The sequence below is a fragment of the Mauremys mutica genome, chromosome 7 (assembly GCF_020497125.1).
Source record: "Mauremys mutica isolate MM-2020 ecotype Southern chromosome 7, ASM2049712v1, whole genome shotgun sequence".
NCBI lineage: Eukaryota > Metazoa > Chordata > Testudines > Geoemydidae > Mauremys > Mauremys mutica.
The window spans coordinates 30,106,652-30,134,575 of NC_059078.1; the positions used below are offsets into that span (position 1 = coordinate 30,106,652).

General features: G+C 60.3%; 1 protein-coding gene across 4 annotated transcripts; it reads right to left on the reverse strand.

The window, feature by feature from the left end:
- Window positions 1-1,901: 1,901 nt before the first annotated feature.
- CCDC88B (coiled-coil domain containing 88B) lies at window positions 1,902-27,800 on the reverse strand. Of its 4 annotated transcripts, none has more exons than XM_045022738.1 (27): window positions 26,116-27,800; window positions 24,568-24,713; window positions 24,091-24,199; window positions 23,546-23,615; window positions 23,317-23,375; window positions 20,759-20,842; window positions 19,972-20,112; window positions 19,521-19,663; window positions 19,174-19,255; window positions 18,699-18,857; window positions 16,914-17,060; window positions 13,878-14,016; window positions 13,618-13,796; window positions 12,859-12,999; window positions 10,567-11,355; window positions 10,106-10,230; window positions 9,476-9,617; window positions 9,227-9,370; window positions 8,746-8,907; window positions 7,331-7,608; window positions 6,189-6,332; window positions 5,374-5,560; window positions 3,792-3,937; window positions 3,523-3,618; window positions 3,016-3,167; window positions 2,526-2,804; window positions 1,902-2,147 (listed from the first exon to the last, which is right to left on the reverse strand). In XM_045022738.1, the coding sequence occupies exons 1-27, from the start codon at window positions 26,233-26,235 to the stop codon at window positions 2,095-2,097; spliced, it is 4,416 nt and encodes a 1,471-aa protein (XP_044878673.1). In that variant the 5' UTR covers window positions 26,236-27,800; the 3' UTR covers window positions 1,902-2,094. The 4 variants fall into 4 exon arrangements, with proteins under 4 accessions (XP_044878673.1, XP_044878674.1, XP_044878671.1 ...); XM_045022739.1 differs by lacking the exon at window positions 26,116-27,800 and adding an exon at window positions 25,473-26,044; XM_045022736.1 differs by lacking the exon at window positions 26,116-27,800 and having other exon boundaries at window positions 24,568-25,101.
- Between the last annotated feature and the right edge of the window lie 124 nt (window positions 27,801-27,924).

The following is a 27,924-nucleotide window of genomic DNA, read 5'->3' on the forward strand; positions in this document are numbered from 1 at the left end:
GATGATCCCCCCATCCTGCCCCCCAGACCCTGGGGAGGGACCGGACACACCCCTCCACCAGGGACCCTCCACCGCCATAGGGAACCCCCATGGATCCTGTCCCCCCCGCCCCAGCCAGGGACTGACAGGCCTCCCTGTCCTCCCCCACTCTGGGGAGGGACAGACAGACCCCACACTTCCTGTGGACCTCCCAACCCCCATAGGGAACTCCTTGGTTCCCACACCCCCTGCCCCAGGAAGGTACAGAGAGACCTCCCCCCACATTCCCCGGGGGGCATGGTCACACCCTAGGAAATCCCCCAGAATCCCACACCCCCTGTCCTGGGGAGGGACCAAGAGAGCCCCCCCCCACCTCCAGCACCCTCCCACGGGTATCCCTGTAACCTCCCTAGGGGTCCCTTCCCCGTATCCCACACCGGAGAGGGATTGATAGACTCACATCCCATAGGGAACTCCCTGCCCCAGGGAGGGACCCCCCCCCCATAGGAACCCCAACCAGGATCCCACACCCCTTGTCCCGGGGAGGGACCAACCGTTCCCTGCACCCTCCCATGGGCACCCCCCATAGGGAAACCCCATAGGATTCTGCACCCTGCCATGGGGACTCCCCTACCCCCATAAGGATCCCCTCAGAATCCCATACCCCTGCCCCAGGGAGGGACCAACTGACCCACCACACTCCCTATAGGGAACCCCCCGAGGATCCCACACCCCCTGACCAAGGGCAGAACCAACTGACCCCCCCCCAAGGTCCACACACACCTCCCTGAGGACCCTCCTGCACCCCACTCCCATGGACAAACCCCAAAAGGGTAGAATCCCACTGTGAGCTCCCCCGCAAACTTGGATTCCCCCACCTTCCTGCCCCATGGATGGAGGGATTCAGGTGGGGGTGGAGGTGTGGAACAGAGTGAGTGAATGAGTGAGTGTGTGTGCGCGCGGAGTGCAGTGGGGAGGTGGGGAAGGTGGTGCAGAGCGGGGGTGCAGTGGGGAGGTGGTGCAGATCAGGGGGTACAGAGCTGGTGGGGAGGAGGGGGAGGTAGAGCAGAGCAGGGGGTGCAGTTGGGAGGTGGTGCAGAGCAGGGGGGTGCAGTGAGGAGGTAGTGCAGAGCAGGGGGTGCAGTGAGGAGGTAGTGCAGAGCAGGGGGTGCAATGAGGTGGGAGGATGCAGTGGGGAAGTGGGGGAGGCCCTAGTGCCCAGGCAGGCAGTGGGAGCTTTCTTGCAGCAGGACCCAGCTTGGGGCATGTTAGGCATGAACAGGAGGTGCAGAGCTGGCAGGGGGATGTAGTGGGGAGGAATGGGAAGTAGCGCAGAGTGGGGGATGCAGAGTGGGGGGTGCAGTGGGGAGGTGGGAGGATGCAGTAGGGAGTTGGTGCAGAGCGGGGGATGCAGTGGGGAGGTTGTGCAGAGCAAGGGGTGCAGTGGGGAGGTGGTGCACAGCAGGAGGTGGGAGGATACAGTAGGGACATTGTAGAGAGCAGGGGGTGCAGTGGGAGGTGGTGCAGAGTGAGGGATACAGTGGGGAGGTGGGAGGATGCAGTGGGGAGGTGGGAGGATGCAGTGGGGAGGTGGTGCAGAGCTGAAGGGGGCAGAAAGGGCTCCTGGATTGTGGTTGTGAAAGTGGTGTAACCATGAGAGCGGAAGGAACTGATGATGCAAGAGTGATGGGGGGAAGGGGGGCTGGGAGGAAACCCCCTTCCTTCCCAACGGTGCCTGGAGGGGGAGCAGGGGAGTGGGAGAACGGGAGAGGGGCAAGGGGAGGAAATGGAGGGGGGATGGGGCGAGTGAAGGGGTGGGAGCAGGCACGATATGAGGCGGTGTGGAATGACAGCAGCAGAGGGGATGATAAATAATACATTTTATTTCTAATAAATTATAGAAATACAATACAAATCCTGAGCCCCGCCCCAGTGTCAGGGCAGGAGTCCCGGGGGGTGGGAGGGATCAGGAGCTGAGATGGGGGTGGGGGAGCAGAGCCAATTCTCTATGCCCCTGGCATGTGGCTGGAGGATCCTGGGAGCTGGGACTGTAGCAGGACCCCTTCCTGGTTCAGTTCCCTGCGTCGCTGCCATCTGGGTGGGGCTGAGCTGGGCTCACTGACTGAGCTGGGGCGTGAGCGGTGCCTTCTCCTTCTCTTGCAGTAGCCCTGGGCGGAGACAGGATCCCCAGTTACACCCGCCCCAAGCCCCCAGTCGATCTCAGCTCTTTGGATCCCCTGCCATACTCCAACTGGAACCAGCCCCACTCCATAGTGGATCCTCTCCCTGACCCCCCCCCCATCTCTTCTGGTTGTTGGGGGAAAATCTCTCTCTCTGGCCCCCCATCTAGGGGTGACACCCCCAATGTCCCCTCTTATCCAAAGATGATGCCCCCCCAGTCCCCCCCCCCATCTGGGGGGATGCCCCCATAACTTAGGGACAACACCCGATATCTGGAGTAAAGCTCCCCCAGCCCCTGCCCCCACAATCTCTCTCTATATCCCCCCCATCCAGGGATGTCACCTCCCCAGTCCCTGACACCTCACCTCTCTCCTCGCTGCCAGCACTGGGGAGTCTCTGCCCCTCCTGGGCCTCCCAGGGGGCAGCGGCCTCCTCGCGGGAGCCCCCCAGGAAGGCAAGGGGGCGCTGGCGCTGGCGGAAGCGCTGCCGCGGGGTGGCATCCCCAGGCCCGAAGGACTCGCTGACCAGGACGCGGGAGCTCAGCTTGCGTCGGTTTAGCCGTAGGTGCACCCGCTGGGCGTCGGGCAGGCTCAGCACGCTGGTGGCCTTGCGCAGGGGCACAGGCGAGGCAGGGGCGCTGGAGTCTGTGGGCGAAGCAGGGGTTAGTGGGGCAGGGGATGGTGCGTCCTGCGTGGGAGTGCCTTGCACTGCCATCCCGGATGCCTGGGTTCCATCCCCTACCCCAGTCCCCCTGGGGGCTGTGAGCACTGTGGGGCTGTCCAGGATGCCTGGGTCCCATCCCCTGTCCTGATCTCTCCTCCCCACATTCCACAAGGTGGAGGGTCCCGGACTCACCCCCATCAGGTGCGCGCCCATCCTGCCCAAGTCCCGGCAGGTTCTCAATGCTATTGGCCCCCTCCGCCAGGGGGCGCTGCTGTTCCCGGGAGGGCTCACGCCGCGGCTTCATCAGCTTCTTCATCTTGTCCGCAATCCAGTTGCTGCTCTTCCTGCGGGGTGGAGGGAGAGGGAGGGTCACCCGCTTCCTGGCAGGAGCTGGGGGGCCCAGACCAGCCCCACCACGCATCCTGGGAGATTCCACCCCCCCAACACTGACCCATGCAGAGACACTCAGGTCAACTGTCAGGGAGGGTCCCTGGCTCAGGCTGGCCCTGGGGGTCCTAGGCTCTGGGGGGGTGTATCCCTAGTTTGAGGAAAAAGGGGAGGGTGCCCGGCTCGGGCCAGCTTTGGAGGGTTGGTGGCTCAGTCTGTTTCAGAGGATGGGGGGCCCAGGGTGGCAGAGAGGGCAGGTGTGGAAGTCCATGGCAGTGGCTGGGGCTGGCCCGGGGGTGGGGGCACACTCACTTGCTCTTAGGCAGCGCTGGCTCCAGCACCCGGTACTGGTCCATTATCTTCTCCACCAGCTTTTGTTTCTCCCGGCGCAGCTCGTTCAGCTTATCCCTGGGGGGTGAGCACAGGGCAGCGTCTGAATCTGGGGGTGAGCTCCCTGCCCGCTATAGTCCCCAGCCAGCCTGCCCCACACCCCCGACACCCCCCAGCCAGCCTCACCAATCTGCCCCCTCCCTGCGCACCTCCCCCATTGGCCCGAGGGAGGCACTCAGGGGGGCACTCACAGGTGCTGGCGCTGCTCCGAGTGGTACTGCTCCCGGCTCTCCATGCTGCGCTCCAGCAGGCTGCGGTTCTCCTGGCTCAGTTTCTGGATCTCCTGCAGCAGGTGTCGATTCTCCTCCTCCTGGTTTCCCTTCAGCTGGGCCAGGAGCTGGGAGGCAGCGGAGCTATTGATAGGACAGGCCATGCCCCTCTGGGCTCCCCCTCACAGAGGGAGGGGGGCTGGAGGTGCAGAATGGGGAGAGCACTCTCTGATCAGGGAGTTCAGAGGGGAGGACCAGCTCCCATTGTTTGCTTGGGACAGGGGGAGCTGGGCTGTGGGTGGTGTGACGGAGTGCGAACTGGATGAATAGTGGGCATGCCTCAGTTTCCCCTATGTGGTGCCTGGTTAACTAGGTAGAAGGAAAAGATGGTTTACCCCTTGCAGAGACCCAGAGATACAGGCGTCTCTGATGCCTGGGGTCTGGGCCCAATGCCCATGGAGAGTCCCAGAAGACAAAGGCCAGTCCAATTGCCCGGACATTTGGCACCGGGCAACTAATGACCACGGATGGCCCCCCTCCTTAGGGAGTCAGCCAGGTGTGACCAGCTGGAGGACAATGGGCTAAGGAGGAGGGCCAGGTGACAGTGGTTGCCAGGAACTAGGACAAAGGACAGGAGGGGCCAGGTGGGGTTGTTAAGTGTGGGTGACTGGGACTAAAGAGGGGGGCCAGGGGGCTCTGCACAGACCCAAAAGGACTTTGCTGTAACTTTCCCTTCTCTGTGTTAACGAAGGACTTTCTAGGCTTTGTTCCAGACATCTAATAAACCCTCCTGCTGTGACGGCGCTGGCTGAGTCACTCCAGGTTAAGGAAATCGGGGGGGGGGTGCTGCTCCCTTTGGGTGTGTCAATCTCCCTCAGGTGTCCAGTTGAGGTGGACTCACTGAGGGGAGCTCGCGGCGTGACCCAGGGGTGCTGAAGGCTCTGAGGTTCAGCCCCAGGGGGTGGTGAAGCCAAGAGGCCTGCGCTAGGGAGAGTGTGACCCTTGGGGGCTGACACAGTGAAGGGGTCCTCCCAGAGACTGCTCCAGAGCACTGGAGCTGTGGATCTGTGGCAGGTGGCTACTGGAGTGGGGGTCTGAAGGTATCGGGGACCTGCATGGGTCTCCAATGGAGGGCGCAGTGGGGGAGAGCTGGCCTGGGAAGAGAAAGGTATCGGGCACTGTGTGTGTTCTGCGTGGGGTCAGACTGGGGGGCAGGATTGGGGGAGGTCAGGGGTTGCACATCTTGCACTGGTCTCTGGGTAGGATACAATGGGGGGTTCAGGCTGGGGGAATGGGGCTGGGGGGTACCAGAGGTGGAATTGGGGGTAGTGGGTTGCGTACCTTGCTCTGCTCCCCAGTAAGGATGCCATCGGGGGGGTTCAGGCTGGGGGGGTACCACACCTCGCTCTGCTCCCCAGTAAGGATGCCATGGGGGGTTCAGGCTGGGGGGCAGGGGTACTGCAGGAAGGGCTAGGGGTTGCACACCTCGCTCTGGTCTCTGGGGGGACACACAGTGGGGGGGCTCAGGCTGGGGTGGGACTAGGGGGTACCAGGGGTTGCGCACCTCACACTGGTCTCCAATCCGGCCCAGCGCCACCTCCAGCTGGTGGTTCTGCTCCCGCAGGGCGGTGCCCTCAGCCTCCAGCCGCGCCTGCTCCAGCTGCAGCCCCGTCAGCCGGCCCCGTAGGCCCCGCAGCTCCCCTTGCTGCTCCTCCTGCGCACGCTCGGCCGCAGCCAGCGCCGCCTGCACCCTGTGCGGGGCGAGGGGGTCAATGGGGGACTCCGAGGGGAAGCCCACACACTGACCCTGATGCTGGCCCCCATAACTCCCATCTCCCACAACCTACAGACCTTCCACTACCCCCACATCCCAGTCCCTCCCACTACTCCCACATCTCAGTCCCTCCCACTGCCCCCATGTGCTAGGGACCCCTCCCCCATCCCATCTCACCACCTGCCCTAACCTGCAGGCCCCCCTTCCTCCCATATCCCGGGGATGTTACACAGGGTGGGATCTGAGTTACTACAGAGAATTCTTTCCTGGGTGCTGGCTGGTGAGTCTTGCCCACATGCTCAGGGTTTAACTGATCGCCATATTTGGGGTCGGGAAGGAATTTTCCTCCAGGGCAGATTGGCAGAGGCCCTGGAGGTTTTTCGCCTTCCTCTGCAGCGTGGGGCATGGGTCACTTGCTGGAGGATTCTCTGCACCTTGAGGTCTTTAAACCACGATTTGAGGACTTCAATAGCTCAAACATAGGTTAGGGGTTTATTACAGGAGTGGGTGGGTGAGATTCTGTGGTCTGCATTGTGCAGGAGGTCAGACTAGATGATTATAATGGTCCCTTCTGACCTTAAAGTCTATGAGTCCCTCCCAGTTACCGTGCATGCTCGTCCTGTAGCCGGGCGTGCTTATCCCCCAGCTGCCGGTGTTCCCGCTCAGCCCCCTCCAGCCGCTCCCGTTCCCCCCGCAGGGCTGCCTCTCGCTGCTCCAGCCCAGCCTGCTGTGCCACCAGATGGCTGTGCCTGGAGGGGGAGAGAAAGGGGTGAGACCCCCCCACAGGATCCACAGGAGGTTGCCCCACTGACCCCTGCTCCTCCCCCATGGTTACCTGCCTTGCAGACCTGCCCGGTGTCCCCTCCACAGACACCTGCCCTGCTGCGCCCCACATTCGCTTACCCCCACAGAATGCCCCCCATGACACCCTGCAGCAACCTGTGCCCCCTCCCCATCTGACGTTTTCCTAGTAGTTAGGTCGATCTAATTTTTAAGTGTAGAGCAGCCCTGAGTCCAAAACTCCTGGGTGGGTTCCCAGCCCCTTTGGCATTAGGAGGGACCCGTGCTGAGCTCCCCTGACAGTTATGTAATTCACATCCAGTGGCTGAGATCTGCGATCAGTGCAGTCACCAGTACTTCTCAGCAGCTAATCTGCCCGAGCAATCCTGGGCTTCTTCCCCATGCTGAGAGGTGAGGGCCAGGCCAGGCTGTTCCCAGGCTCTCTGGGTTAAGCTTGGCTTCCCCATCCTACCAGGGGCTCTGTAATGCTGGATTCCAGGGGATTAATAAACCCCCGCTTGCTTGGAACAGGCTGAGCTGGGTCGCTGCAGATTCCCCCCTACTCCCCCCGAGTGCCTGGTTCCCTGGCAGGGTAAAGCTCCTCTGAACTCAGTGGCACTGGCTGGAGAGCCACAGAGGTGCTGGAGCCGGGAGCCCCAGCCCTGGGCATATAGAGCTGTGGACTCGGCCTGGTGAAATGCTAAGCCCAGGATCTGGCACATAACAGAGCTCCTCCCAGAGGGACTCTAGATAGGCTGGGGGACCAGACCCCCGGAGAGCCGAGACACCTCCCATAGGGTTCACTGGCCTGCTGCCCCCTTGTGCCCTCTCAGCCGCTCCTTCCCAGGCTTTCCTGGCCTTGCAGCTCCCCTTGCCCCTGGGGTTATCTGGCCTGTCACAGCCACGTGCCCCCAAACCCTGCTCTGGGGGGTTCATTGGCCTGGTGCCCCCAGCCCCCTCCAGTTACCTGTCCTGAAGGGTTCGGTGTTCTTGCTCCAGTGCCCGCAGTGCCCCCTTGAGGCCGGCCTGCTTGCCCAGCAGCCCCTCCAGCTCAGCGCCCTGGCGCTCGTGCAGCAGTGCCAGCTTGTCATGGTTGCGCACCAGCCCTTCGTGGCGCCCGCGCCACTCGTCCCGCTCCTGCCGGGCCACCCGTACCTCAGCCTCCAGCCCTGCCAGTCGCTCCCGCAGCTCCGACGCCCGGGCCTCCAGTGCTGCCTTCTGGGACAGCAACGCCGCCTGCTCCACCTGCCAGGGGAGGGGGCAATGAGAGACATGGGGTGGGGGATGGACAAGGGAAATCATGCAAGAACCACAGGGGAGTGGGAGTCAATGTCTCACCTGGAGGGTCCCGCACTGGACCTGGGGTTGGGGCAGGAGGGTTTGGGGGAGCAAGGGGCATCCAGGGGACACACTGTCTGACCTGGGGGCTCCACACTGGGCCTGCTTGTGGGGCAGTGGCGTTTGGGGGGTTAGTATCTCACCTGGAGGGTCCTGCACTGGATCTGGGGGTAAGGGGAGTGGGGCAGGGGAATTCAGAGGGCTGGTGTCTCCCAGGGTCACCCAGCTAAAGGAGAGAAGGTGATGGCCTGTGCAGAAGGCTGAGCTCTAGACTGGAGGGAAGTTGCCAGGGGATCAAGGATCAATCTTGGGCCTGATCCCATTTAATATTTTAATTAATGACTTTCGCCCAAAAGGAGGGTGTGAACGAAGTGTGCTGAGGACACAGAGTTGGGAGCGGACTATCACACAGAAAGAACTGGATAAATCTTGGGGGCCGCAGTGATAGACCTGGGATGAAATTGTGTAAAGTGCAAGGTCATGCCACTAGGGGCTAATATTTCCTCTAGCCATGGGGCTCATCTCCTGAAAGCAACAGAGGGCAAGAGAATCCCAGGCTTTGGGTTGATTCCAGGATGCCATGAGCCACCTTTGTGAGGTGGCCACAAAAAGGGCCAATGTGATCCTAGGCTGGATCCGGCGAGGGATTTCCAGTGGCAATAGGGAAGCATTAATGACCCTGGCCGAGGCACTGGGAAGAGCTCAGTGGGAACACTGGGTGCAGTTCAGGAACAAGGGATCCAAACCAGCCCAGTGCAGAGAAGGGCTCCCAGGCTGATCAGGGGAGAGGAGAACCGATCTTATAAGAGCAGACTGAGCGAGCTGGGCCTGTTTAGCCTGGCCAGGTGAAGGCTGAGAGGGGATCTGGTTGCTCTCTATAAATACACCAGGGGGTTTAGCCCCAGGCAGGGAGAAGAGCTACTGAAGCTAACAGAGAACGTTGGCACAAGAACAAACGGGGACAAACTGGCCAGGAATCAAAGGAGGCCTGGTCTCCCAAATGGGGACAACGGGGGGTTGGGAGGTTCAAACGGGCTGTCTCACCTGGAGGGCCCCACACTGGGCCTGCAATCGCCCACTCTCCTCCCGCAGGCCTCCGCTCTGACCCTGCAGGCTCAGCAGCTCCCCCTGCAGGGCGCCCAGCTGCGACTCCAGCTGCCCCAGCCGTCCCATCAGAGCCTCTTTCTCTGCCAGCAGTGCCGCGTTCTGTGGGGGGAGCATCAGCAAGTGATGGGGGGGTCCCCAGCTCCCCCGAGGGGCCTCCAGCCCCACAATCCCTGCCCCTGCTGAGAGGAGGGGATGGGAATCCCTAACCCCACAGAGTCCACTGCGGGACACAGTCCCTTCCCTCCATTCCCCACACCTGCCCCAGACTCCCTGAGGGGCCTCCCATCACAGCCCCCCTCCCTGCCTAACCCCAAGGGCAGGGGGAACCCAGCCCCCAGAGGGCACCAGATTCCAGCCCCCATCCTGCCCCACCCCAAAGGAAAGCCCCCCCCCAATACACCCCACATCCTGGACTTACACTGCGCTCCACCTCGATGAGATGCTTGCTCAGGGTGTCGCTCTCTGGCTCAGCCCGAAGCCCCAGCACCGGCTCGGGGTTCCCCTGGCCCTGCTCCATGGCCCCTGGCGCTTCGGGTAGAGGGGCCCCAGTGCTGCTCTTCACCTGGACATAGAGAACAAGGGAGGGGGTGAAAGTGAGCAGATGGGAGCCCACTACTACTGCAACCCCGGCCTCTCCCAGCAGAGGGCGCTGGGGGTGGTGTCTCACCTGGCGCAGCTCTTTCCCCAGGTGCTGATTGAGGAGGAGCAGTTCCTCCACCCGGCTGTGGAGGGCGCCAATCTTCTCCTCCTTCAGAACCAGCATCTCTCTAAAGGACGACTCCAGCCGCTGTTCCAGGCTTTGGTATTGGCTAGGGCGAGAGGGGGGCATGTTACATCCAGGAGCCCCTGGAAACTGCCCTAGCCCCTCCCTGAGATCCCTGCCCCCCAGCCTTTCCTACAACCAGCCACTCCTCTCCGAGATCCCTGCCCCCCAGCCTCTCCTGCGATCAACCGCTCCTCTCCGAGATCCCTGCCCCCCAGCCTCCCCCGCGACCAGCCACCCCTCCCCGAGGTCCCTGCCCCCCAGCCTCTCCCACGACCAGCTGCCCCTCCCTGTGATCCCTGGCCCCCAAATCCCATGACCAGACACCCTTCCTCAAGATCCCTTCCACCAGACCCTCCTGTCCAGATCCTCTGCTCCCTATACAGCTCCCCAGCCGCCCAGATCCTTGTCCCCCAAACTCCACCAGTCTATCCCCCAAGACACCTATTCCCCCTCTCCTCTCCATCCCCCCAAGATCCCTGCACCCCCCCCAGTATACCCCAAGTGTGGGTATGGCCTCCTGCAGATGCCTACCTCTGCTGGGTGCCCTGCTGCTCCTCCAGGAGGCGCTGCTCCTCCTCCCGCCGCTCCAGCTGCTCCCGCAGTCGCACCAGGTCAGCCTCCCGCTCCTGTCCCTTCACCTTCTCGCTCAGCAGCTCCTGCAGGAACAAGCAGGACTCTAAGCACTGATGAGAGGACCCAGGGCCCCTCTTCCTGCCTCCACTACCCCAACCAGGACCCTGACCACTGGGGGGGACTCCCATTGCCATTCTCTGTCCCCCACTGTCACCTGCAAGGTGCTCCCCACAGTGCCCCCTGCTGGGAGAGGCCGGGGTGGAGTAGCTGGGAACTTCCCCACCCCATCTGCATTCCCACCCTGCTCCCCACAGTGCCCCCTGCTGTGTGAGTCCAGACTGGAGTAGCCAGGAGCTTCCCCCCACCCCACTCCAGCTCCTTACAACCCTGGCGCTCCCTGCCCCTGGTGCCCCCATTACCTCCCGCAGAGCGGCTGAGGCCTTGCGCTCAGCTGCCAGCTGCTCCCGCAGCCCCTTGCTCTCCTGCTCCAGCTCCCGCAGCCGCTGCGCTGTCTCTCTCAGCCCGCCCAACTCCAGCGCCTGCAGCCGGCTCTGGGCCTCCAGCTGGGCGGCCCGGCGGCCCTGTTCTGCCAGTGCTTCCTCTTGGGCCTGGGTCTGGGCCCGCAGACGCCGGGTCTCCTTGTCCAGCGCCCGGCGCTCTCTCTCAGCCTGGCTCAGCACCGCCTCCAGCGCCCCTCGCTCGCCCTCCAGCTGGGTCAGGGCCGCCTTGTGTTGCTCCAGCCCGCGCTGCAGGGTGCCCAGCTCACGCTCGGACGCCCGTAACTCCTCCGCAGCCTCCCGCGCCTGTTCAGCCTGGCGCCCGGCCCGCTGCCGCTCTGCCTCCAGACTGCCCCGGGCCTCCGCCAGCTCCCGCTCGGCTTGACTCAACTCTGCCTGCAGTGCCTCTCGCTCCTTCTCCAGCGCCTGGACCTCGGCCTCCAGCTGCCCCAGCAGCAGGGCCTCCAGGCGCTGCTGCTCCAGCTCCTGCCGCAGTCTCAGCAGTTCCTGCTCCAGGCGCCCCCGGGCCTCCTGGGAGGCCGTCAGCCCCTCCAGGGCCTTGGCGTGAGTGGCCTCCAGCCGGCGCAATGCCTCCTGCAGGCTGGACGCCCGCTCCTCCACCTGGCATAGCCGGCGCCCACTCTCTGCCAGTGCCTCCTGCTGCTCCTGGGCCCAGGCGCCTGGGTCCCCCGGCCTCTGCAGAGACTCCTGCTTGGGGGAAGGGGAACAGAGCTGGTTAGGGACTCGCTGGCATGGCAGGGGCACCCTGGATTCCCAAATCTGTAGCCACCTGGCTGAGCCCCACTTGGGTCCCTTTGGCCAGTGCCTAGGAAGGCAGGAATCAACCCCCGACATACATGCTGCCCCCAGATATGACGCAGCATTGACTCTGATCTGGACAGAGACACACTTGGCATTGGTACCAGGGACAATTCAGCAGGCCTATGGGGATTCACTGCCCCACATGCTGCCCTGTGCCCTAGCCCGCCCCCAGCAAGAGCATAGTAACTGGATGTACTGAGGGATGCCCTCTATTGCCCCCACCAGCCCAGGGCGCCTCCTGCCCCTTGTGGTGGGAACTCAGAGGAGGGCCCTGCCCCAGGCTGATCCCCAGGGGTCCAGGCTGCCTGTGAGCCTCCTGCTCCCATTGCCATTCCTGCCTACCCATGTGTCCTCCTGGCCTAAGCCACATGAGCCTCCCCCAGCCCCACCCAAAGAAGGGCAGTTTTGATAATAGGGTTATGATCCCTGTGCAGGCCTCTGTGCCCACAGGCTTGGTGTTGCTATTCCTGAGGGGAATGAGGCATGGCTGGTGCCCTCTGCTTCCAGACCAGACAACTGCCCACACCTGCCTGCCACCCTGGTCATTACTCGGGCGCTAGCCCATGCTGCTGCAGCTTCGCTGCTCTGGGGGCCAAGCCAGCTAGACTGGAGCTAGCTCCACTATGTCTGCACGAGCGGCAATCACACCCCATTACTGCAGCGTAGCCGTTCCCTGAAGGGGCAGAGAGCAAAGCTCGGTCTCAGGACAGCAGGACATGTTGGGGTCCTGGCTCCCACCAACACGGGCTCTGGCGGAAGCCTGGGCTCCCAGGCTGGCCTGAGGACCCTGCGATGCTGGATCCCAGGTGACTAATCAATGCTCCCTCGGCCTGGCCAGGCTGCCCGGCCTCGCCGCAGATCCTCCCTGGGCGCGTCGCTCCCGGAGAAGGGAGAGTCTCCATGGCAGTCTGGTCGCAGCTGCACTGGCGGGGGGAACTCGTGGGGAGAGCAGGGGGGCTGGCACCCGAAGGTCCAAACCTGGAGTTGCTGCGGCCGCATGGCTGCCCTGGTGCATGGTGCACTAAAGGGGTCACTGGCACTGCTGGGAGACTGTGTGAAGGCTGGGGTGTAACACCCCTGTCAATCTGTGACAACCTGCAGCCAATCCCCTGTCCCCATGCTCTGCCATGGCATCGGTCTCCTCCAATGGGAGACAGGCTGGCAGCAGGGAGGGTAGGGTGATGGGATTCCCACCCTGCTCACCCACTCCTCCAGCCACTCAGGGCTCCAGGCAATGGGACTGACCCCTTCATGCTGCCTGAGCCATGTGGGGGCACCATGCTAGGGGCACTCCTGGGCCTGCTGCCTTCCCCCTGCAGCGCCCCCTACTGCCCCAAATGACAACCCCTTGCACACCTTGCCCTGCCCTCTCCCCCGGGCACCATGCCCCACCTCGCAGTGCCGCTGCTCCTGCAAGCTGCGCAGCTCCCGCTCCAGCTGTTCTTTCTCCCCCAGGAGGGCGGCGCTCAGCTCCTCCCGTTCCTGGGAGCTCCGGGCCCGCTGGGCTTCCAGCTCTGCCCCCAGCCGCTGCACCTGTGCCAGGCAACTGGAGGTTGAGGGGGGACTGGGCCGGCGTGGAGACTGCCCTCCCCCCACCCCACAGACACCTCCCATGGAGACACCCTCTCCCCAGTACCCCAACACACAGAGCCCCCGAAGGCACCCCTCCCCCCTTCCACTGACCCTCCACAGAGACACCTCATCTCCCATCACTCCCTCACAGAAACAACCTATCCCTGTCCCCCCAACACAGCCTCCTCCACAGATCCCCCTGCCCCCACCCTCTCCAACACACAGCCCCCAGAGACCCCCCCTTCCACTAAAACCTGGCAGACTCCCCCTCTCTATCCTTCCCCAACACACAGACTCCCCCCAAGGCTTCCCCAAGAGAGATCCCACCCTTCAAACCCTCACATACAGCCTTCCCCCCCCAACCCCTCCTATCCCCAAAAAACAGTATGGAGACACTCCCCTGACACATGCTCAACTCCTCCCCAGATACCCCCTGGTTAAGGAATGGGACACAGGGCCTTTCCCGTCTGGGGGCTGCCAGCTCCAGTCCAGCCCCAGGGCCAGGCCGGGGGACTGGCTGGCTGAGGGGTGGGGCACACAGCGCCTTGAATTTTCTTCTAGGAACCTCATCTCCCTCACCTCTTTGCTGAGGGCCTTATTCTTCTGCTCAAGGCCCGGACTCCTGGGTTCTCCCGGGGCCTCGAGTGCCTCCTGCAGCCTCCGGCGCAGCTCCTGGTTCTCCCGCTCCAGTGCTAGCAGGCGGCTGGATGTCACCTCAGTCACCTCATAGCTCAGGGACTTGGGAGTCTCAGCAGGGTCTGGGTGAAGACAGTGTCACATCAATGAGCTGGGGCGGGGAGCTGGGGGCCCTGGGGGAAAGGGGAGGAGGAGGCACTCACCATTGGGAGCCTCATTGGGCTCCTGCTCCTCTTCCCAGGACAGGTGCTGGGACTCCCCCAGATTCTGCCTCAGCTCCCCCTCCAGCAACACCTTCTCCTGCTGCAGCTCCTCCAGCCGCTGACGCTCCCGCTCCCGCTCCTGGGGGCAGAGTTTTCTGTAATAGCCTTATGAACAGTGTGCATCTCCCCCTCGGCTTTGGTACAGTTGCCCATTGGTTGCAGAGGGGCTACAATGCTTCTCCTGGCATGATGCAGGAGGCACAAGGATCTGGGTCCAGGCTGGGCTGCATCAGCAGACCCCCCCGAGACAGCAAACTCCAGGCTGCAGAGGCAGCTGAGGGAGCGTGGCAGGGCTGTGTCAGAGAGCAAAGATGAGAGGTGTCGGGAAGCAGGGGGAGGAAGAGCGGGGTTCACAGCCACATGGCGGCGCCCCTGGCACTGGCAAAGGGGACAGGGAGAGGAGCTCAGGGGAAGCAGGGGCCGGGGCACGGCAAAGCAGGAACTCTGTCCGGAGCCGGCCTCTCTCACGCTAACCCCAAGACTTCTGACCAGGTGATGAACGAAGGTGCCCTTGTTTTGAACCAGTCGCCTGGTGTTGCTGCCGTTGCTGACTGAAGCCTTGTATACACTTGACTCGTTTCAGTGGCACAGCTGCAGTGCTTCAGAGCGGACACTGCCAAGCAAGAGGAGGGACGCTCCCATCCCCGTAGTTAATTCACCTCCCCGAGAGGTGGCAGCTAGGTCAGCAAAAGAATTCTCCCAGCGACCTAGCGCTGTCTACGCTGGGGGTTAGCTCAGCTTCACTGCGTTGCTTTGGCGGGTGCCATGAGCCACGCCACTGGGTCGAGTTAGCTTTTCAGTGGCGACCAAGCCTAAGGAGCATTGTGCCCTGATGGGGGAAAAGTCTCAGCTGGACTCGCTGCAGGGAGCCACGGAGGGACACAGGGGTAGCTGGTCAAGGTCCAGTTTCGGAGTCATGGACGCCACAGGCCTGCCCCTGCAGAACAGTACAGATCCCTGGGCCCCAGCACAATAGAGGGGTACCCCCAGGAAACAGGTTAAAGACTGGGACATAGACCAGACCCTGTGAATCCATGACACAGAGACTGTTAGCATAGGGGGTTCCCTACACTTCTGAGAGGTTCCTACAAAGGGCACCATAGGGAGAGTCAGGAGCACTAGCTGAGGGGAGAGCTACTCCAGCCTTGGCCTTTCCCAGCAGGGGGCGCTGTAAGGAACAGGGCAGGAGCACTGCCTGTGCGGGGAGGTCCCTGCTACTCCAGCCTGGCCTCTCCCAGCAGGAGGCACTGTGAGGTGTGTGACAGACTGGGGAAAAGGTCTGTAGCATTTATTCTGAGGGCACTGTGTGACTGGGTTTCCCTTGTGCCTTGCTGCCTGCCGAGTGCACAGAGCTAGAACAGAGCAGGGCAGGGAAAACAGATGCAGAGAAGACCCTCTCAGGTACCAGCTTCAAAGGAGTGATGGGAACAATGGCAATGGGGAGCAGTTCCCCCGGCTGGCTCCAGCCGGCCCAGGGGGTGTTTCTCTTCCCAAGGCTAAGCCTGGGGTCAAACTGGAGCCCTGACCTCCCCCCACACATATCTGTAGAACAGGGAGAGGTTTGGGTGGGCTGGGAGAGGCTGACAGCTTGACTGAGACACAGAGACCGCTGGCTGTCCCCAGGGACTGCTCTGAGAGGGGTGAATCATGGGATCCCAGCTGGCACCTGTGGGATTGTGACATTGCAGTCTATATGGTTTTATAAAAATATGCTAATGAGTGAATATAATGTAACTGGAATATGCTTCAGGCAAAAGGTCTCTTGTAAGGGTATCATTACAAAGCTCATACTCTACTGAGTGTGATCATCCTATTTGTATAAACGTACCACTCTTGTATCTGAAACTAGAAATATGAAATATAACTCTGAGAGCCTATTGTAGTTTATGCAAAGTGTAGGCCATTAATGGTGGTTTGGAATTTTGATGTCTCCCATTAACCAGGACAATTGTCTGCAGATGGCTGTGTTTTACCTGTAAGTCTTCCTGTATACGTGTGTACTGACAAGTGGGCAATGAAGTCTTGCAGTGACATGTGACCATGTCACCTGAACTGGAATCCATCTTTAACCTGGTGTCTTTCCATTGAGAAGGAGGAGGTGGGAATCCGGAGAGGGACAAAGGATTCCCGCCTTATGCAAAAGATATATAAAGGGGTGGAACAGAACAAAGCAGGAGGAGCCATCATGAAGAATCTCCTAGCTACCACCTGAGCTGGAACAAGAGCTGTTCCAGGGGAAAGAATTGTGCCCAGACCTGGAGGGTGTCCAGTCTGAGGAAAAAACTTACTGAAGCATCTCTGAGGGTGAGATTATCTGTATTCAGTTTGATTAGACATAGATTTGCACGTTTTATTTTATTTTGCTTGGTGACTTACTTTGTTCTGTCTGTTACTACTTGGAACCACTTAAATCCTACTTTCTGTATTTAATAAAATCACTTTTTACTTATTAATTAACTCCAAGTATGTATTAATACCTGGGGGAGCAAACAGCCGTGCATAACTCTCTATTAGTGTTATAGAGGGCGAACAATTTATGAGTTGAGTTTACCCTGCATAAGCTTTATACAGGGTAAAATGGATTTATTTGGGTTTAGACCCCACTGGGAGTTGGGCATCTGAGTGTTAAAGACGGGAACACTTCTGTTAGCTTCTTTCAGGTAAACCTGCAGCTTTGGGCAAGTAATTCAGACCCTAGGTCTTTGTTGGAGCAGACGGGAGCGTCTGGCTCAGCAAGACAGGGTGCTGGGACCCCGAACTGGCAGGGAAGGCAGGGGTAAAAGTAGTCTGGGCACATAGGGTGGCAGCTCCCAAGGGGGGTTCTGCGATCTAACCCGTCACAGGGGTCACTTGGGGAAAGCCCAGCAAGGGGCAGTGAGCATTTAGCCTGGTAACAGGACAGGCTGTGTGCACAGGCGCCTGTAGGGGGCACCATGGAGAGGGGGCAGGGGACCTTTTGGGGTTGGGGGTTCTCACCTCTTCAACTTGCTCTAACTGGCTCCGCAGCAGCAGATTCTCCTTCTCGAGCTGGGGCAGGTGCTGGGCTCGGGCGCGGGCGGATTCCAGCTGCCCCTCCAGCTGGGCCTTGCTGTCCAGCAGGGCCTGGGAGAAGGCCCGCTCCTCCTGTCAGGGAGAGAGCCCGGTCAGAGTCCCCCGAGACCCATTGACCGCCACACAGTGCCCCTCCGTCCCTCAGCTCCTCCAAGTCTAGCAATAGAAAACCATCGGAGCCAACTGCAAACAACAGAAATCACTTGGAGGCCATTACAACAGACAGGGGCTGGCCCTATCTAGGAATAGAGATAAGAGGCTGTTTCAGTATCACGTGGAACGGGGAGAGGTGCCCTGGAACCATTCACTGAGGAAAAATCTTATGGACTGGGGTGATTCTCATGAAAGTTTGGATCCTGGTTCCCATGAAGTCAGCCAGCTCTGCAACAGACTGAACTTTTTTTTTTGGGGGGGGGGGGGGGGAACCTACTTCATTAGCTAGGAGAGGGTTCATGAGCATTTTATGATTTTGTTTTGTATTGTAACTATATGTTTCCTTCCCTCTCATTCCTGGTGGAATCTCTGCTCTTGCTTAACAAAACCTACCTGGGTTTTATTATAAGTGTGAGGTTTACAGAAGCAGTGATTTAAGATAAAACTAGTCAGCTGGGGCGCACGGCTCCTTTGGGGGCAGAGGAGCTGGGATTTCTGTGAGCAGCCCGCATCGGAAGGGGTATCACAGAAGAAGGCTTCAAAGGGGCTCTGGACTGGGGTGCAAGGCAAAGACAGGCACAGCACAGAGGAGAATGTGTGGGGGCTGACAGGCTGGTGGGGGTAGGGAGCTGTCACCCAACCAGGGGCAAGACTCCCTCTCGCTAGAGGCAGGGGGTAACAAGGTGACCTCCGAGAACCGTCACACAGACCCACTCTGTCTCACTCCTCCTGCTGAGAAACCCCCACTGGCCCCTCAAGCCCCTTACAGCCCACAGCCCTCCACTCCTCCTGACAAGAAGTACTGCCCTATCCCCCTCCCTACTGGTCCCCACTGGCCTCTCACCCCTCACTATCACCCTCACTAGCCCAGAGTCCCCCCACTGCCTTGTGACAAACTAGGAATTTTGTGGTATATTTTATGAATCCTGTGTGTGCCTTAATTTCCCCTCTTTGTTGCAGGGTTGATGGGAGAGGGATTAAGTTTGCTCTCAGGGTAGACTAGAGACATAGTGATGGGGGGGGGCGTGTCTCACCTCCCCGTGAAGAGCTGTTAAAGAACTGGTTGAAACTCACCCAATCAACAGAGGGGCCGAGAGACAAGACAATCCAGTGACTCTGGATTTCCAGAGACCCCAGCTGGTGCGCAGAGGACTGGGGGTGGGGGAGATGGGCTGGCTGCTGGAAGGGGCCTGGGCACTCACTCTCCCCTGGGGACTAACTAAGGAGGAAGTCAGAGAGCATCGCTTCAGCCTGGCTGGGCTCTGGGCCGACCACGTGGAACTAGGCGTTACTTTCCTTTCTCTGTGCGGTTTGGTGTCACTGCATTAACCCCTCCACAGTGGGCAAGTCTCCACCAGGAGCCTGTCTCGGCTGGACTCTTCACAGCATGGGGCAGAGGGGCTGGTGCCCCAGAGGGTCAGTCTCAGCCGGCAGCCTGCCCTGAAGGAAGAGTGGGGTGGGGTTCCTCCAAGACACTGTTCCAAAGCTGGGGGCATAGCTCCAATCCTGTGGATGCGTGACATATCCCCTGTGCCTCCTCCACCCCACGCCCCTCACCTCCAGCCTGCCCCGGCACCGCTCCAGCGCGGGCAGTCGCTCCCTCAGGGCTGAGAGCTCCCCCTGCAGGCGCTCAGCCCGGGCCGCCTTCTCCCGCATGGCATCCAGCTCATCCCGGTACAGCCCCGCCAGGCGCGCCTCACCCGCCACTGCCCGGTGCTGGGGGGAAGAGACACTAGGTTAGAGCCTGGGGCATTGGGGGGGGGGGGAAGAACAGGGGTAGGGCACAGGGCACATGGGCAGAGGGAACCGAGTCAGGGCCCAGGGGCAGGGGCAGGGGGAACAGGATCAGGGCCCAGGGCACAGGGGCAGGGGGAACAGGGTATGGGGGGGAACAGAGCATGGGGGGGAACAGGATCAGGGCACTGAGGAGAGGGGAACAGGGTCAGGGCCCAGGGCACTGGGGCGGGGGGAACAGGGCATGTGGGGGGGGAACAGGGTCAGGGCCCAGGGCATTGTGCAGTGGGGTTGGTACCTCTTGTCGCAGCCTCCTCAACTCGGCCTCCAGCTCCTGCAGCTCCTGGCGCTGATCCAGCAGTTCCTCAGATTTCTCCTCCCTGGGTGGGGGTGAGGGGGGTTAGAGCCCCCAGGAGGGCACGTCAGGCCTCCCCCCACACACACACTGGGATCCCCAGGTACCTCCCTCACACCCATTCCCAATTCCCTTGAGGGCCCCTCCTCACTAGAAACCCCCCCCCCCATCTCAGGATCCCCCTCTTGTCCTCTGTGCCCCCTAACACCCCTAGGACCTACCCCCCACCCCATCCTAACTGCCCCCCATCCCAGAACCACCCCATTCCCATCAGTGCCCCCCACACTCACAGTTCCTGGCGCAGGCGCCGGGCCTGGCCCCGGGCATCAGCCAGTTGCACCCCGAGGTGCTGGCGATTGTCCCAGGGCCCCTCGGGGGACAGTGGGCCATGGGGGGATGACACCTCCCGCTCCTGCTGCAGCTCCCACAGCCTCTGCAAGACAGCTGGGTTAGACGGGGTGGGAAGAACAGGTGGGCACGGGGGTAGGAAATGTCCAGGGAATAGTGGAAGGGGGAGGGGAGAGTGGGGGGCAGCACAAGAAGGATCTGAGGGGGGGCAGAGGGATGGGGAGAGCTCAAGGAGACTGCATGAGGGGGAAGAGGTATCAGAGCCTTGGGGGGTCAGGGGAACCCAGGGGGCAGTGGATAGGAAAACCCCCAGAGAGGTGGGGGGGCTGTGGAGGGGGGAGGAGCACAGGGAGGGCTGGGATTGGCAGGAATGTGCCTGAGGGCCCCCCTCACCTCGGCACTCGCATCCCGCTCCTGCACCAGGCCCCGCAGCCGGGACGACAGCTCCTGCAGGACCCGTGTCAGCTCCAGGGGGTGCAGCTCAGCCAGTCCCCCCCACTGCAGGCTCAGCACCACCCCTGGGTCCTGTGTCACCTGGAACACAAGAGCAACACGTCACAAGCCCTGCACGCCTGCCCCGGCACATGCCTCACGGCCTTCCCTTGCATACCAGCTCCTCACATGGCCTCCCTCACATGTCTGCCTCAGCACATACATCATGGCCTCCCCTCACATGTCAGCTCCTCACACGGCCTCCCCTCACACGTCAGCTCCTCCAGCCTCCCCTCGCAGATCTCCCCTCACATGTCCACCCCGGCATATGCCTCATGGCCTCCCCTTGCAAACCAACTCCTCACATGGCTTCCCCTCTCATGTCAACTCCTCACATAGCTCCCATCACATGCCAGTTCCTCGGCATCACATGTCTGTCCCGGCACATGCCTCATGGCCTCCCCTCACATGCCAGCTCCTCACACGGCCTCCCCTTCCCACGGCTCTCACAGGCCCACACCTCACAGCCCTCGCACAGCAGTCTCGTCCATGCCAGCCTCTTGCACAAGTGCTACAGCCTCCCTGCCTACAGCTCCCCCATAATCCCTCAAGCCCCTGCGTCTGGGCAAGTGCAGCCTGGTGCTGCCCGATGGGGTGCCACCTGGTGACTGTCCCTTGGGGGCTCATCTGGGGGGACCCAGCCACAAGGAGCAGAAGGAAAGGCCGTGCCAATGGCAGGTGTTCTTACCTCCTGGATGGCACCAGCCAGCGCAGTCTGGGTCTCGATGTCCAGTCCCTGGATCCGTTCAATGACCTCTGCCTTCCGCTCACACTGTGGAGGGAGGGGGTATGGGGCAGCACAGGGGGTGAGGACAGGGTGCAGAGGATGAGGTGCAGGGGGAGGGAGGAGGTGCGGGGGAGGAGAGGAGAGACAGCACCGATGGGCATGTGTAGAGGCAGGGGTGTGTGGGAAGGAGAGTGGGAGGGGTTTGAGGAGGGGGAGGAGGCACAGAGAGTGGAGGGATGTGGGGTCACAAAGAAACAGCTGTCAGCGTCTGTCAGTCTCTCTCTCTTTCTCAGGGTGCCTCTGAGGGTTGCTATGGCCCTGAGGCCCCACGTTTCCCCCTCACCCCGGGATCCCCTGGTGTGACCACTACTGGACTCCTGCCTCCAGATCGGGTGCCAACAATTCCAGAAGGATGTTAAGAAACTGGAGAAGGCTCAGAGAAGAGCTATGAGAACGACGAAGGGACTAGAAAACGTGCCATAGTGAGAGACCCAAGGAGCTCAATCTATTCAGCTTAACAAAGAGAAGGTTGACAGGTGACTTGATCCCCGTCTAGAGGTACTTACATGGGAAACACGTTTAATAAAGGGCTCTTCAATCTAGCAGCCAAAGGTCTAACATGGTCCAGAGGCCGGAAATTTAAGCTGGACAAATTCAGACTGGAAATAAGGCGTAAATTTGTACCAATGAGGGGAATTAACTACGGGGACAACTTGCCAAGGGCTATGGTGGATTCTCCATCACTGGCAATGTTTAAATCACAACTAGGGGCTGGTTTAGGGGCAGGCGACTGCCTAGGGTGCCGAGCTTGCAGGGCACTGGGCTTGGGGGCTGTTTTTGTTATTAGCGACAACAGGGAAAATAGAATGTTTGAAGTAAAATGTTTCAGGTGTTCCGTCTGCGGATTCATTGTCCTCGAACCTCCTAAAATGTTGTCAGCCATGCCCTAGCGGGCATGTAAGGGGCGGGGCATTGCCAGTCAGTCAGTCTGAGATATAAGAAGGACTGAAGTGAAGTGAGAGCCCAGCTGTGATATTGTGACAACGGCATGAACATGAAGTGGTGTCCAGGCAAGGATCCTTGTGCTGAATCCCAGAGCTTTCGTCGTGCCTTGTGGCTCAACCTGGTTGTGTCAGATGCAGTGTCATCTTCTTTAGATTCGGTATCTCTCTTTGGAGTACTGCAAAGGATATATATCCTCTTTTCAGCACCAACTATCAGGTGGAAGATCCTCAGGGACAATGTTACAAATCTGACCGTAAAGCTGCTACATGATATTCTCTGAGAGAGCCGCATTGACAGCGTAAGGCAAGTGAGGTACCAAGTGACAGGTTTACAACACCCTGATGGAACTGGTGCAGTTCGAATAAAACCAAGGCTGGAATCTGACACGAGGAGCAAATCCTGGCAAACCAGCTCACTGACTTCCAGTTGCTGGTCTCAACTGTAGTTTGGCATGATATCCTGTTCCAAGCAAACGTTGTGAGTCAGGCATTGCAAACTCAGTCGATGGACATTGCTATCGCTACTGCTTTGACAAGAATCTGCCTTTATTTCATCATGGCCAACAGAGAGAACAGATTTGAAGATGACATCACTGCTGCCAAAGAAATGGTGGAAAACTTAGGAGTTGAGCATGTCTTCAAGGAAATTCGTGTTCATCGAAAGAAGCAACAGTTTGGTTATGAGGACAGAGATGAGGTGATGGGAAGCTCGGAAGAAAATTCAAGAGGGAGTTCTTTTGCTCACTCATTGACACTGCTTGAGTGTCCATCGAAGAAAGGTTTCAACAAATGAAGGCAAGAAAAGTGACCTTTTGAACTAAAGGATGCGTGTTAACATTCTAAGGCTGTCACCTACTATAACACTATTTAATACTGGTCCACCCAATGTTGGGGCAAAGTTCAATTTCTTGATGTTAGTACATTTCAGTAATTCTTAAAATTAAAAAGTTACTGTAAACTTAGAGGAAATTAATTTTTTTTATTTGCTTGTATCTGGCATGAATAAATACATCTTTACAGATCCTAGTATGCAAACTGATCGTCTTATATGACAGGGATAAATCATGCATGCAAATCATGCATCAAAGTCATTAAATGAGCTACAAATGCAATAAAAAATAAGGTATTCAAAAGTTTAACAAATGGAGAGCGAAGTTGCTCCGCGCCTGGGGCACAATTTGGTCAAGGGTCGGCCCTGACCACAGCTGAATGTTGTTCTGTAAGATCTGCTCAGTAAGTTCAACCAGGAATTGTTTCAGGGCTGGCCTCTGGCCTGTGCTAGACAGGAGGCCAGACTGAATGATCACAGTGGGATCTTCTGGCCTTGAAATCCATGATACCCCTAACCCTGGGAGGAAATTTGCATTAACCCATAGTCCCCACTGAAGGCTGCTCCACGTCCCAGCCAGCCAGGGGCGCTACTGGTGGGCATAGGGAGACACCTGGTAGTGCTGGCTGCACAGACCCTCCTCCCTGGTGGGGTGCACTCCCTCATCCCCTAGACCCCCCACGTACCTGCACAGCAGCCCCCAGCAGCAGCAGCAGCAGCTTCCGCATCTCCTCGATGCCCTGCTCTAAGATAGTGGGAGGGAAGGGTGAATACAGCCAGAGACAGACCCCTTTCACCCCTCCAGGTGATCAGACCCCTGAGCCCATCCAGCCCAGTATCCCACCTCTCCAGCTTCTCAGACAGAACCAGATCTATGGACCCATCAAGCCCAGTACTGCCCCCCCAAACAGTTACCTGTCAGGGGGTCTCTGGCGAGAAGCTGCACATTAGGGGGAGTCATTAGAATCAGCTGCTGCAGATCATCCTGCAAAGGTCAAAGGTTGGATGTCAAGAACCTTTGACTACTGGGAGGGGTTCCCCCTGCGTCTGCCCCATAACCCCTGGAGGAGCTCCCTGGGTGTCACTGTGGAGTGAGTGACTCGCCTAGCTGTGCGTCAGGAGCTGCACAGATGCTGACCACTTCCCCTTCCTGCCTGCCCGCCCCTGTGGATTGCACATCACAGAGGTGAGAGAGGAACGGCTCCCTGTGCACTTAGCCGAGCAGTGGGCCCGCAAACACGAGAGCATGAGTGTACACAGACGCAAGTGTGCAAATGCAAGCACATGAGAGTGCACTGCCGGCAGAGACAAAAGTGTGCACATATGAGAGCACAAGTGTACACAGGCAGGAGGGGGCGAGGCAGACCCAAGCATGCTCCTCAGGCCCCTAGCCACTCCACACCCCGGGGGACAGAGGTTCACTCCCTGGGCGTGCTGCCCCCTCATCCCAGCACCCCCACCTGGTAGAAAGTGCGAAGCTGCTGCAGCAGGGTGTGCAGGGTCTGGAGTCGCAGCCTCTCGTCGCCCTGCTGGCTCTGGGGTGGCCGGGCACGCCAGGGGGTTGGGTCTCTGCCGAGGGGGGGAATAAAAGGAATGGGTGAGACATCCCCCACTGCCCACCAATTGGGCCCCACAACACAGCCTGGGCCTCTCAAGCACAGTTGAGTGTCGTCCCTCCACTGCTCCCCTGCTGGGGCCCCCAACACGGCCCAGAAGCCCCCCAGCTGGTCCTCCCATCACAGCCTGGGCCACCAACTGCCTGCCCAGCTGGTCCCACCAACACAGCCCCTCCTCATGGCCCCCCAGCTGAGCCCCCAAATACAGCCCCAAGCCCCCACTGCCTCCCAGCTGGGCTCCCCAACACAGCCCAGATCCCCCACTGCCTGCACAGCTGGTTCCCCACCTCTGTTCCCCCTTCCTCACTGCCCGTCACTCACATCAGCCCCATGACTTGGGTGAGGAAGGCTCCATCTGCCAGGTGCAGGAAATACTCCCGGGCCCTCGTCTGTCTGTCTGGGGCACTGGGACTTTGAGGCTCGTCCTGCACCCACCCCAGGGGCACCAGATTCTCCAGCGTCCGCACCTGGGGAGCAGAGACAGGCAGCGCTGTTATTGCCCCTCCCTGACCTGGGCCTGGCAGGGCCTGACGCCAGCGCCCCCAATCCCAGTCCAGGGGGTCCTTGCTCACCCTCTTCCCGGGCCTAAGGTCTCCACCCCTAGGAACCAGGGGTCCCATGGAGGCTCCTGCCCTGCCCCTCGCAGTGCACACAGGATGTGCTTCCCTCCCCCATGCCCATTTCCAAGCTGTCTGTGGGAGTCTGGGCCCAGCCCAGGGTGTCGGGGCCATGGTGTCAGGGAGGGCCCCAGCCCCGGGGGTCCCTTCTGGGGCTCATGCCTCCCCCACACCAGGCCTGGGGATGGGTCCTTCCTCCCTCTCCCAACAGATCACTCCCCCACACGCCCCAGAGCACCCCCACCTCAGCCCAACCCCCCAACTCACTTCTAACCCCAGCTCAACCCAAGCTCCCATTCACTCCAACTTTTGCAGCCACCCCCACCTCACCTCATTTAACCCCCAACCCCAATCCCCTCCCTCCTCACCCCAGCCCCCTCTCCACCCCGTTGCTAGAGGGGTAGGTACAGTGTCCCGATTGCGGGTGGCTCAGCAGGGCGTGGGAGGGCAGGATTCTGCACAGTTCTATCTCCGCCCCCCTCCCCCCCCGAGGGCCACAGCTCCCCACAAGGGCACGACTCCCACCCCCCACGGGGCACAGCTCTGCCCAGGGCACGGCTCTCATCCTTCCCCAGAGAGGCACAGTTCCCCTCTCCCAACCACACTCACCCATGTGACAAGGGGACCCGAGACGAAATCCCCCAGGCTCTCCAAGACCCGCCCGTCCCTGTCCATCCTCTGTTTGGGTCTCTGTGGTTGGTGCGGATCCCACAAAGGGGGACCCGGCACCCAGGTGCGTCCGCTCCCCCCGCCCCAGCCAGGCTCCCCCCACTTTGGCGTTCTGCGCTGCGCAAAGAGGAACTTCCGCAATCACAGGGTCGGGAGCGGCTGGGGTGGGGGGGGGGCCTGCGGGGACACCAGGAAACCAGCACCCACAGCAGACCTGCTGTGGGTGGGAGGACGGAAACTCCCAATGGCGCCTACCAGACCCCTGAAAGCTGCCGGTAGGTCTCTCCCCACCCCCAGCTTGGGGGGAATTGGGGACCTCTCCTAATCAACCCATCTACCCCAGTATCCCACCTTTCCCCTGCTCTAGATCAGAGCCATAGGCCCATCTGGACAGTATCTTGTCTGCCTCCTGCCTGAGATCAGACCCATCTAGATCAGTATCCTGCTCCATTCCCTCCAGATCAGACCTTTGGGCCCCCCTGCCATGGATCAGCCCCTTGGGCCCATCTAGCCCGGCATCCTGCTTCCAGCTGCGGCCAGCCCTGGAGGAAGGGCCCCAGCAATCAACAGCCATGGAGCAAACCTGGAGAGGAGGTGACGGGGACCCCTCTCCCGACCACGTCAGGGCTGGACTGGCTCCTTCCCTTAATCGGGGGGGGGTGCAGTGGACCCCCTCTCCATCACCACGACCTCTCCCCAGCATAAACCTGTAGGCATCATTCCTAGTCAGATCTTGCCATCATCCGGCAGTGGGGAGACCCACTGTGCCCCATAGGTGACAGCTGTACTGCCTTTCAATACCCCCACATCCTTGTGATGGTGGGGAGCAACACAGCAGCCCCCCTGGGACATGGCTCTCAGCTCCCACCACTGAGCCCCTTTCTCCCAAACCCCACTTAGCCCCCCAAGAGTGTCTCTGCTCTATTTCCCAGTACCCCCAATGCTGCTAGGTTGGGGGGCCTGCTCTGAACCCCCAGTCCAACGAGCTGGGTCTCCAATTGATTCACATCCTGCTCCTTATAGGTCTGCAGTGGCTAGCCCAATGGATGTGGGCCCACTCTTGGTTGGGGGGCAGGAGTCTGTGTAGCACCCGGCCTGAAAAGGGCTCTGAACTCAGACCCATAATACACCTCGGAAATCATTTTAGGCCAGAGGCAAATCATCTCCCCACCCTGGCGGCAGCACAGCCGCAGGGGAACATCCTGCACCCCCTGCTGCTCTGAGCGGCAGGAAATCAGCCTCCCAGCACCGTGCATTGTCCTGGCTCAGATTTCAGTGCTGGGAAGGAGCCAGGACCCCCTGCGCAGCCAATGGCTGAGGGAAGGAGCCAGGGCTCCTGGCCTTGGGGGTGGGAGGCCTGAACATGGGGCAGGGGTGGGAATCTCAGGCCTCCCACTCTGGGAAAAGTAGGGGGCTGGGTCTCATGGACTAGAGGGGTGGGGGGAGTTGGGGTTCCTGGTCTGAGGGGGAAGGAGGCCCATGTTCTCACTCTGGGGGAGGTAGGGAGCTGAGAGTAGGGTGACCACACGGCAAGTGTGAAAAATCGGGACGGGGAGGGGGGAGGTAACAGGAGCTTATATAAGAAAAAGACCCAAAAATCGGGACATCTGGTCACTCTAACTGGGAGTAGTCAGGGCTCCTGGCCTGGGCAGCTGGAGGGGAGTGGAGCCAGGGCATTGCAGGGGGAGAATTCTAGCACAGGGAGGGGCAGTTTCCAAGACCCCCATCCCTTCCCCCTCACACCAAACATGGGACCAGCCTGGGGTTTGGTGGAGCACAAGCACCCCCTTGTGGCCATGATGGGGCCCACACCAAAGATCCTGCTTGGGAGTGGTCAGTGGGGTCCTGCTTTGAGGTGGGCAGGGGAGGCACTGAGTCCCAGTCCCCCCTCAAGTCCAGGGGGCCTAGCCTAGATCTTGTGACCCTTTGACCCAGGGCTAGGCATGACACCAGAGGGACCCCGTGCCAGCCCCAGCTCAGCAAATCAGAAACCCTGGGGAGGGGGCTGTAGTATGACTACTCACCCATGGCAGGGAAATCAGGGCAGCAGGAAACCTCACCCCTTGATTCAACAATGCTCCCAGAGATCCCCCTATCTCTAGTGCACAGACAACCTCCCCCCACAACACCAGCAATCTCCCTCTGCTTGTGTGGTTCCTGCCCCATCAGGCTGTTTATTCTTCCCCCAAGGCCTCAAGAGAGGATTATGAGGGATTTTTTTTTGCGGGGGGGAGGGGGGGTTTGGAGGGGGGGATGCAGGAGGCATGGGCAGGCCAGCACTCAGTGGGAGGAGGGCTGAGCAGGATAGAACTGGGGTCTGGGTCACTCCCTAGCTTCCCCCCCTACTATGCCTTGTCTATGGCTGTCCCCCCTCCCCCCCCAGCAGAAAGAC

Excerpts from the sequence above, each read along its gene's own strand:
- CCDC88B (XM_045022736.1), bottom strand. The coding sequence starts at position 24,977 with ATGGCCCCGACACCCTGGGCTGGGCCCAGACTCCCACAGACAGCTTGG. Across the intron at positions 18,858-19,173 it reads TGAGGAGGCTGCGACAAGAG|CACCGGGCAGTGGCGGGTGA; the intron begins GTACCAACCCCA and ends TCTTCCCCCCAG. Across the intron at positions 17,061-18,698 it reads GGTGCCGGGGCAGGCTGGAG|GAGGAGCGGGCCTTCTCCCA; the intron begins GTGAGGGGCGTG and ends TCTCCCTGACAG.